At 38.2% G+C, this 11,560-nt stretch overlaps 1 protein-coding gene across 1 annotated transcript; it reads left to right on the plus strand.

The window, feature by feature from the left end:
* Nucleotides 1-5,300: 5,300 nt before the first annotated feature.
* LOC121939962 (rho GTPase-activating protein 18-like) lies at nt 5,301-11,191 on the plus strand (the record flags this gene model as incomplete). The annotated part of the gene is made up of 5 exons (XM_042482863.1): nt 5,301-5,651; nt 7,086-7,224; nt 9,145-9,227; nt 9,700-9,852; nt 11,128-11,191. Coding segments are annotated over exons 1-5 (790 nt in total), but the record flags the coding sequence as incomplete, so codon positions are not given.
* Nucleotides 11,192-11,560: the final 369 nt, after the last annotated feature.

Consider the following 11,560-nt stretch of genomic DNA (forward strand, 5'->3'; position numbering starts at 1 on the left):
TTTTTTGCAACATAACTTTTAATACATATAATTAAAAAATGTAAATAATGTTTTGTGAACATGTTTCCCTATTTTTTTAGTCTTATCTCCCCAAAGCTAACTCTCAGGTTTTTGTTTGCAGTTTGCAGGGCAATTCTTCCTAGGTTTTCAAAAGAAATCAAATGTAGGTCCCAGAGATTTAAAGGGTTGTGAAAGGCCCCTGAATGCAGCTCAGCAAAACTAATGTCGATCCAGACTCTAAAGGGTCAAATTGCATATATAGAAAATAGTACTATTTTTAAATTAATTTGAGTTTTTCTTAGATCACAAGCATATTTCTAAGTTGGGAATCTTAATTACTTACTTTGCCCAACATATTGTTGGAGGGCCTAATCTATGGACCCCCTCACCCCAGGGGGCCCCAGTGTAACCGCCCTGCCTGCACTGTCTATATTTACAGCCCTGAACATGCAGTCTGGCTCCTTTCTGTTCTTCTTTGTTTTAAAAAACAGCAAACTTAGCAGCTCACTCCCCTGACCAATGTTCATTGCCTCTCTAAAGCTTCACCAGTTGGCAGATGTTTTCATTTGAGAGGAATGGCAAAAATGTTCTTGTTTTCTGATCAACTCGAGAGGATTTGTTTAACTTCAAAGCAGATTAAAACCTGGCAGACACGCACATGAACTCCCAGGATGAGTTAATCATTTACCTCCATCGAGACCCGCAGTATGAAGAACGCTTTGATAGAACCATAAATCAGAGATTGGCAGCAAACACACACACAAACACACACACAAACATATCAGCACACACAAATACTTTATCTATGTGATCACACTGATCTTAGCAGCTCTATGGCTCTTGAGTCAGTCGGTTAACAACTATGGTCAAAACATCTAAACAGCTATTTGATGGATTGCCATGCAATTTTAAACCAACATTCAGGCTCCCTAGAGAATGAATCTTAATGGCTTTAATGTTAAAATATGGTATATGACAGTATGAGTGTCTGCGCTAACATCCCCCACCTCTCGATGACAGAGCACTACCTACTTTTGGCTTCTCAGACTAATAAACACACAATGAAAACCCCTAAAAAGGTTTACAAAAATAACATTTTCACACATATTTTCCTTATTAAACAAAAAAATACAACTGTACACCTTTGGAAATATACTTTCTCTCAGCCATGGAAGACTGACGAGGCTTAATTGCCTCATTAACTTTTCATAAAACACACTTCATTCCAATTGGACAGAAAAAAATAAAACTCATCCAAACCGTCCTGGTTACTCTTGTTAGTTATCTACTTGGTAAGTCCACTGTTCCAACAATCACCAGCTTCGGTTTGGTCAAAATAAATCCTTAATTCACTAAATTAAGGAATTAAGGAAATTCACCGTTATTCTCTATGGCCTGTCTTTACTGACCACCGGCCGTTTACAGCCCTGTAACTTCTCCCTTCGCCACTAGGTGTGGCAGTGTCTTTCATCAGCTGCCTGTTACACCCGTAGAGACCAGAGACTGAGCTCTGATGGTGCGTGCTGTGCACTACATAAAATGAGTTTAATTGAAAATAGAGAGCCTGTTTTCATGACACTATTAAAAAAAACAATAATATACCTTCCAGATTTGTAGATACCATACTATAATATAGTAATACCATCCAAGCCTAATCTCCTGAGCTTTCTTGTCAAAAATGTTTAATAATTTAATTTATGACAAATATTTGCCAAACTAATGACAGTCCTCTGTGTTTTATTAGCTAGTGTTAGCATGCTAACACAGTAAACTATGATAGTGCACATAGTAAACATTACACCTGCTAAACTTCAACATGCTACCATTGTCACTGCGAGGATGTTGTCATGTTAGCATAGCTGTAGAAACTGTTAAAAACATGGATGTATAAAGAGTGCAGGATACAGCATTGGAGTCGGGTCCCTGTTTATTCCTATGAAAGTTGCTCAGTGGTGCATGAAGCCAAAAACATTCAACAGTTGTGTATAAAATTACAGATAATCAGTGCTGGGCCTGTTATGTAATATGATTTTAGTTAGACGGGGACAGCGCACAATAAACATTAACATTATATAAAACGAGGAAAGATGCATTGTGGGTTTTAGCAAAGCTGCTTTTTGTAGTAGTCTTTTTGCCTGTAGTCTCTGGGCATGTAGATGGAAAAAATACATTATGATAGAATTTGGTTAAATGAAGTACAAAACATCAGTTCATAAAATTTTACAAGCACACTAGAGACTTAAGCGGTAAAGTCAGCTACTGCAGGTTTAGGGCTCCGTCAACTTGAATGGGGATAAAATTATTTACTTGTGCGGCTCTTCCCAACTTTCCAAATGTACATTCAGTGTGATAATCAATCCTCGCAGCGACTTGAAACGTGCTTTATCCTCTCATTAACAGCTGACACATCCATTGTCAGTTATTACTGTGGTAGGGCTCAACTTTTTAACATCCCGCTGACACATTTACAGCTGTGTTTGGATAAGTGAGACTAACTGGTGATGATAGTCGAGTAGATGATGATGAGTGACAGCAGTGTTGACAGCAGCCGTTTGGCTCGACTGTGATGGGACGCAGAAGCTGTAGCTGCTCGCTCCATGATCACTGCGAAACAGAGAGAGAGAGAATGTGCTGCGTCAGATGAAACTTCCTGTCACAACAAAGGGGACTTTCAGTCAGACAGCAGCAAAGAAAATAAAAAAGACACCCCAAATTAAAACAGATTTACCAGCAGCTTCACTTCATATATAAGTGGCACTTCTATTGTTATTCATATCGTGTACAACTGAAGCACAGAGGCGCTGCATTTTGACCCATTTCTTTGTTGTTACTCTTTCAGATCAGTGCTGAGCTTTGTAAATTAGCTTTTAGGTTTTTGCACCGAATACATGGAACAAGTTAGAAGAGGTACTGAAATTAGGCAGGGATATGTCGGTAGGTCATTTGCAGTGTATGCTAGATAATATGGTTATTGCACAGTGCTCTTTCTTTGGTTAAATCACAGACATGATAGTTTTTATTGCTTTTATTTTCAGCATTTTATTGTTTGTGTGTCCTCCACTAACGGCAGATTCGTTTGCTATTGAACATTTGCATCTTTTTTACTGCTTCCATTGCTCTTTATAACTTTTGACAGACATCGCTGCTAGATATTTGTTTTTGTGGAATTAATCATTATTGAGATTACTATAATATGCTCTATATCTTTTTAATACAGTAATGTGAATTCAGGGCATTGCTGTAAAAGAGCTTAATGCTCAGTCAATTTTCCTTTAATAAGCAGTGGTTTGATGATGATGACGATGAAGTAGCAGCAGTACTTCTAATAGGATTAACAGCAGAAGCGATGATCTGTTTTGGAGCTCTGTGGCCACGTGTTTGTGTTGTGACACCGTTCAGAATGAGAGAATTTGATAACATTTTAAAGGGCTGTTTTAAGGCCTCACGTGCAACAATAAAGTTATGTTTTTTCACTTTGAAGTTTAAAAGTTAAAAGTAACACAAAAATATAATAAATAAATCCTGGAGTTGAAAATGACCGTGGTTTTCCACCATCGTCATGCGTGCTGGAGTGTAGAATTTAATGGGTTTTTTTTATAGCATATGATGCAAACTGTTTAGTTTAGCATTTCTTTTTAGATGACATGCTTAAGTGATTTTTATTAAATTGAATTTCATAACAATATGAATAAAATGATATTCCTGAGAGAAGCGTTCATCGCACATGTGCTCGGAAATGTAAAAAAAAACCTGTTTCTACAGTTCTGGCCATGATAAATGTCTTTCAATCCCGCCAGCAGATGTCTTTCAATCTGCTGGCGGGTTTTGGGGTTCAGGTGGCATTTCATATAAATATACAATACAACCAGTTGAAGTTATGTCACTTCCCAAAGCCAAAAAAACAAAACACAAGTCCCTCCCCAGTGCTTTGACATGCCTCCCCTGTTTTACAACACTCCCTCCTCCCTCATAAATAACAAATAGCTCCTAAAGAAGCCCCGTCTGTAATTTTAATTTTGTAAATTGCAGGTTCACAATATTCACATTAGGGCTGTAGCAGTAGGTAGGAAGTAGGTAGGAAGGTAAACTGCAGTTTAAAAATTGAAGGTTATCATACCATTTACATTGCTTATCAACGTTTTAGAACAACTTGCAGCTGGGCTCCTTTTTTTCTGGACAGCGTGTCGGACATTTTGCATGTATTTCTCTTAAAAAAAATGGTGTCAAGGCTCAGTTATAATAAAGCATGTGTTCAGGCGTCGACTCAGGCGTGTCTGAGTGTAATAAATAAGACTGTAAACAATCACTATTATCACAGTGACACCTGTATGAGGTTATTCTAACCATAATTAGCACTAACAGGTTCACACTGTCTCTGCTGAACAGCACTAGTAGACTGTAGACTGAGATGAGCTGTCTGTTTCAGAGCTGCTATTCTTAGTCCCTGCTGATGTTGTTCTCATTAACTGGCTGGTCGGGAATTCGACACACTGCTGGCTCGTCTGACTCACTGACCGTCTTGTGTCTAAAGCAATCTCTCTCTTCACACCTCTGCAAAGTAAACCTAAATCAATGAAATACTGTCTCTTGAAATAATCCTGCAATGCTGATTGATCTCAGACAATCAAACATTTATAATCGAGGGATACTTTTATGATAGTTGCTGGTCAGAGACGTATATCATAGCGTCATAGTTGAACCTTTGAAACCTGGAGCGTCATTACTCTTCTTATGCTGCTTTCAGACGCCTGTCACAAGAGTTGAAACCTTTGAACCGTGTGCATATTGGTGCGATTTCTTTTATAAACATGGGAAGACAAAAAAAACAAATGAACAAGAATGCTCCTCAAATTGCAAAAAATTAGTAGATTTACAGAATTACATTTTAAAATGTAGGGAAACATGTCTAGAGGGAAAAAAGTAAAAAGCTTGGGAAAAACTGTTCTTAAAATTATCAAAATGACAAAAATAAATGAAAAAAGTATATATTTTGTCATCTTTTGGAAAAAAAACAATGTCAGGCCATTTTTTTTCTTTTTTTTAATTTTTTAAAAAAAATTTTCAAATTATTTATTTTTTACAATTTTTAGAAAACTTTTACTATTAATTTCTATTTCTTTTTTTTTTTTTTTTTTTTTTTACTAATTTCTTGCTATTTTTTGGGGGGATCATTTCTTCTTAAGTTGCTCAATGCCTTCTCATTTAAGCCAATTTGTTCAGGTTTCAAAGAGTTAACTGAGGTCTAAAGTGCATAGTTTTAAGAGAAACCGTCCGGGAGCAACAAATTCTTCTAAATCAAAATGAATATTTTTGATGGGGCACGTTGGCTCGGCTTTGACGTGTTGTCAAAGATTGTGCAAACTGATTTTGTGTCTGTCTCTGTGCCCGACTGTCTCTCTCGTAGCCGCAGAACAGGCCACTACACAGTCCAACAGAACCAGAACGCACATCATGGAGACAGATCTGGATCCTCCACCACCATCAGCAGCACGAAAACCTCCAGCACTGACCCACCGCCGCTACTCAACCCAAGTGTTGGCGTGTGCCCTAAACCTCAGCCCCCCTCCAGCCCGAAGTCCGGCTCCAGCCCCAAACACAGTCCCAACTCCAGGTCCAGAGCGCGGCCACCGTGTCAGCGCTGCAACTCACAGGTAGGATTTGACGGCCAAACTCACCAGACTCCATTTAAATTCACAATAATTTAAGCGTGTGTAGAGCCTGCATATTTCTACATCTTATTGCGTGAATTTGACGTTTATTTTAACCAAACCAGAGTTGGTGATTGTTTGAACAATGGAAAGAGGAACAAAGCTGTTTTTTCTTAGTTTTATTTTGTTTTTGTCGACTTTGAATGAAGTGTGTTTTACTATGATAAAATTACTGTTTTTTTAAATGGAGTCTGGTGACTTTGGTGACAGCGATTTTGGGGCTTGTTCTTGTTAAACAGGAGGGATTTTAGTCATTCTGTCTTTGTAGGGATCCTTTCCACAATGTTGTCAAACAGTAATAGTACAAATCTGAGCCTGTCAGTGGCAAAAACAAGCAGTATAAATGGATGTAAACTGACGGTGCACAAATGCTTGGAGTGGTTACATTGCAGCCTGCAGTCTCGCTCCAAAATGGGCTTATTTCAAACACTATTGTCACGTCCATCAGAGAGACAAAAAACATGGGAAAATAGATTCCAGGTTTAAAAAAGGAAAAGTTACCCTTTAATTTTCAGCTGTAGGGTTCTTATTTTTAGGGAAATCTTGAGCCCAAATGAGGTAATTAAGTGTTTCTGCTCTGTGTTTTTCAAAGCTGTTATTAATGAAATCGCATAAACTAAACTGTGCACTGTAAATGTTCTGCTGCCTTCAGCCTCTCAATGTTTGGATTTTTGCAAGTTGCACTGCTGCTGTATATCATTTTAAATGACAGAAAAAAATCACAAAATAAAGTTACCATTCAGAGAATACAAAAGTCATTAAAGTCATTACACCTTTAAAAATAACCCAGTTTCATTATTAAACTATTTTATGACTCGTTGTTGTTTGCCTTCCTTAAAAAATCATCCTCATATGTTGGTTATCGGCTGTTAGTGGTGGTTGGATTCACAGGCAACGACCTTTTTTTTACTGTCGCACAAGCTCAGGGTAAGAATGTCTGCTGTAAACGTCTAAATCGTAACTTAAAATTTTACAGGGGGTTTGGTTGGCAGACATTCAGATGTTGTCCCTCATATGTTTGGAATAATTTACAGCTCTGAGGGACGGCTGTACTTTCAGCGTCACAGATGATTGCTCTGAGCTCAACAACATATCGACATAATCCTACAAATTAACTCAAATGAAATGCCTTTTTAGGAAAAGCGGAGGGAGCTGGAGAAACATGCACCAATGTGTGTTTAAATTCCAGGTGTTTTATGGCCACTTTTGAGACTGACTATAAATATTGTGCTGTGATTCAATCTTTTTTTCTGTGCGTCATTTCTGAGAGATTTCCTTTTAATTCAGTACAGGAACAAGATATGAAACCCAAACGGGAACTTGAAACTAAATAGCAAAATCCTCATTTGTATATATGTGTCTTTACATGTCTTGCAGGACTCTCTGGACGAGCTGGAGATGGACGACTATTGGAAGGAGGTGGAGAATATCACTCGCTCTGGAGGAGGAGCAGGGAGGGGAGAAGGTGGTGGAGAAGGGGAAGCGCAGGAGGAGGAGCAGCAGAAAATTCCTGAGGGTAGGATACTCCGTGTCCATGGACAGACCTGCAAGAGACATAAATCTCCTCCTTTTCTTTCATCTGCTGGTGTACAGTTCTTGATTTACAGCAGGGACACGTAACCTGCTTTTATAAAATGACAAGTCTCAGCAGCACCATGCAAGTTTGAGGATTTTAGGATATTTGTAGGATTTTAGGACATTTCTCGGATTTTAGGACATTTTTTTGATTTCAGGACATTTTTAGGATTTTAGGACGTTTCTTGGACTTAAACACAGTAGGTGCTTAGCTAGGACCTCTGTCGGGGGTGCGGGGATCCTCCACTGGCATTTTTGTTTTATAAATAAGCTCTATTTTGATACTGTTTTATTCCCTCTGGCACCTTATGTAAACTATAAGTACAAAAACAATTCCCAGTGTGAATCACTTTATTTCATCTTGAATTACAAAATGGTTTGGGGGCACCTGGCACCCGATCGGGGGCCAGATTTAAGTATAGGATTTGAATATCTATTCAGTTTCACTGCCATAGACTCATATGTTAAGATGCCCAACTTTACAGCAGAAATAAGCATGTTTACAGCTGGTACAGCTTCACCCGCTTGTCCACGTATAGTCACTTTTGGCTCCAAAACAACCAAGGTGGCAACAGCCGAAATGCCAAACTCAAAATGACGGAGGTCATAGTAGCTACATTCATTATTTTATTCAGTTTATGCACTGTGCAGCCAACACTGTGCCAACACTGTGCACACCTGGTCACCTGCAGGGAGCCGAAGAGTCACCTGCAGGGCAAAGTCTAAAAAATAACTGGCGGTGTCTCAGCCGTCACTAGCATCTCTTTGGTCAAATCAGTCATCGCTACAACTGCAGTGCCACCATATACTGACAATTATGCAGTCAAATATGGAAATAAGATTAAGTGTATGATACTCACAGGAAATATAAAACACGTTACTTGTGTCTCTCATAAATTAAAGAGGAAATACTATTAAATTGTGAAGGAAATATTTTCATTTTTTAAATTTTTGGTCCTGCTGGAAAAAGATTTGATAAATAATTCCTGACAATGAGTGATACATTTGTGTTGAGGACATCTTACACAACATACAGACAAAAAAAGCATTTTTCCTGAATCAGTTTAGAAAAGTCCCATGTTTGAACCTTGAAAAAGCTAAATTTCCGGTTTTCTTTTAAAACATCAAAACAAGAAGTCAAACAACTAAAAACAAAACAAAAAACCCTCTAACATCTAAAAAAAAGTGGCAAATCTGATATAGTTTGGCTTTGAAATGTTGATACAGATTAATTGATGAGATTAAAAGGTAAATCATTCAATTTGATGTTTAAATATATAAATATATTCCTGTGATCACTTGAAAAATTATGAGGAATCCTTAACATTAATCAGTGGATATAAACAGACAGTCTCTTTGTATATGTTGACTATTGAATGCATAATATTTAGTTTTAAAGGTGAATTAAGCAAATTTATAGTATTCGGGGAGATCATATAAAACATCCCTCCTCAGCTCTCAGTCTCAGGCGGGCAGGTGACCCCTGCTCAGGTGAGGCTGTTACGAAACGTAAATACGAGCTGTTTATCAGAATCGCTCTGCCCGCTCAGACTTGTGCAGACACACTCTGCGTCGCCTTGCACACGAGACACGCAGCTCTTGTGTGTGTTTGTCATATTTAGTCCGTTTATGAAAACTATTGTTCTCTAGAGCAAACACACACTTCCTGTGAAGTATTTGTGTCCAGCTCTGTGTGTGGCTCCACCTTTCCCTTTCCTGCACCTGTAGAAATGTGTCTTAAATGGAGATAAAAAGAAACTTCTGTCCTCATTTTAAAATGATTCTCCCTCAGTGTGAGTCACAGCATTGTGATAGGAAAAAAATTAAAGTCCTGTTATCTTCCTCTCATTTTCTCTTTCAGAGGGCGAGCAGGAGGAGGCGTGGCTCACAGAGGCGGGGCTTGCACGGCTGTTTGATGATTCAATAGCAGCCGACCAAGATCAGGTGTTGAATTTTTTCTTATTTTAATACTTAGACCAGGTTGAGTCACAATTTATCAGATTCATATTTGCAGTCCAAATCTCTCAGTGAGCGTAAAGTCTACTCTTTAATTCTGCCATGATAGATAGATAGATAGTTAGATGATAGATAGAAAATGGCAATAACAAAAATGGATGATTACTCAGTGAATAGATTCAAACAAGCAACAAGAAATTGCATCTCACGTTTGAAAAGGAGTCGGAGGACGTATAAACGTATTATTTCCTTCCCCTTTTCGGCTAATAAGTTAATAATAATATTAATAATAAATCTGTGAACTTCATCACTAACAAATATACATACACACAGACTCACATACATACACACACATCCAAATACTTACATGCTGTATATACATATACATATATACACAAAACTGTATAGATATATTATATACCTATTCACTGACGCTTGAGTCTGATTGATTGACTGACAGGAAGAAGACAGCGCGGTGTTTCTGTCCACACTGACCAGATCTCAGGCGGCAGCGGTAGAACGACGGGTGACATCGCTACAGCAGACGTTGCTACGACGACGCAACAGGCAGCATGTTCCCGATGTTAGGGATATATTCAGACCTCCTGAAAAGGTTCGGAGACTCACACATACACGACACACATTTACATATTCTTTCATGTCACGTACAATATAAACTAGAAATGACAGAGTTAATACATTTACAGCTGTAAATTGTAAATTGTGTTCCATCATCAAACATTTTTCTGTGTAGCTTTAAATTTAAGACCCTTTTAGGAAATGTGCTTCATTGCTTTCTTGCTGAGACTTAATATCTCAAAGCAGAAAAGACAGAACCCCCCAACAACACAGGAGTGGGTAGATATACGTAATGATATTTATGTTATGGAAAAGATAATTCGGCCAAGTGGGTGAAATATAAATGACCTTAATATGTTCTTTTATTCTCACTGCTATATTTTTCTTTCAAGTCTCCTCTTGAAATATTATAGAGAACCTTTACATGTACACTTGTCACTCCCAAAGTTTAGAAAGTCTTAACAGTAGGGGACATTTCAGTCTGTCTTGTTTTTTGTTATGAACCATAAACTGCTGTCCAGAAAAGAAGATAAGATGAAATGCAGTAATTGAATTTAAAACCCTCCTGCAGGTCATGTTTCTGTCTTAAGCCCCTCCCACCAGGTGACGCAGGCAAATGCACGTGCTTCATACATTATCCCAGTGTTTGCCATGCATTGACTCATTTCATCATTTTATTGCAGAGCTCTCTCTCTGTTTAGCAGAACACAAGAAAGACAAGACTTAGCTGGCTACTCTACGGTCTGAGTGTTATATTCTTTTAAGAACTGTGTTAATTGAGATGAAAATCTGTCATAGTGAGCAGTGAAATCATGACAGATAACTGACATTAGAAAGAACTTTATACTGTTTCTCCGTCATGATCTTTTCCCTCTTTGATAGCATGAATTTACATCTCACCACAACACAACGGCATTTCCTCTTTTTTTTTTTACCACAAAGGAAGTGGTCACAACTTTGCTAAATTTGCATTTGTTGTTACTTCTCCAGTCTGGTATTCAGTAACCAGTTATTAAGTGATTTTAATCCCCCTATTATCGCTGCAAAATCAAGTCGATTCATGTACAATATATGAGAAACATAGATTATTCACTGATTTGGGAAGAAGTGCTACTGCTACTCCGAACTGCTTTAGTCAGCAGAATAAACTGAAAGAGTCTTGCACATTTTCTCACTGAGACACAGTTTGTTGACTAATTAACAGACAAGATAATATGTAACATGAAAAATGCAGTGAGGAGGGGCGCTCTGTGTCAATGTGGTGAACATTAGACTGTCTGCTGTACATTTTCATGTCTCTGTGCTGCAGGATGAGGAGCCGAGTAAACTCAAAGGGGGAAGTGAGAATGGACAAAAAGATGTCACTTCAGTTGGTGCGTGTAACACACTCCTGACAGACTCACACACACACACACACATATGAGTATGAGTCACCATGGAGAATTATAAACTGACGCCAAAATAAACTTCTGCATAGCAACTCACACACACATCCTGGAAATAATACAATAGAAAAGATTACAATCTGACACAATTCGAAGTTGTGGAAAAGTCATAGAATTTCCCAATCACATTTTCCAGGCCTGGAAAAGTCATGGAATCGGTAAAAAGCATTGAATGTTTTGGAAAAATCATTTAATTTTGTTGTATGCAATGAAATTCTTACAGTAATCTTCCTTGGATAACCTTCCAGGTAACGCAACGCAACGCAACGCAACGCAACGCAACGCAACGCAACGCAA

Source organism: Plectropomus leopardus, unplaced genomic scaffold, assembly GCF_008729295.1.
Source record: "Plectropomus leopardus isolate mb unplaced genomic scaffold, YSFRI_Pleo_2.0 unplaced_scaffold6874, whole genome shotgun sequence".
Classification (NCBI taxonomy): Eukaryota; Metazoa; Chordata; class Actinopteri; order Perciformes; family Serranidae; genus Plectropomus; species Plectropomus leopardus.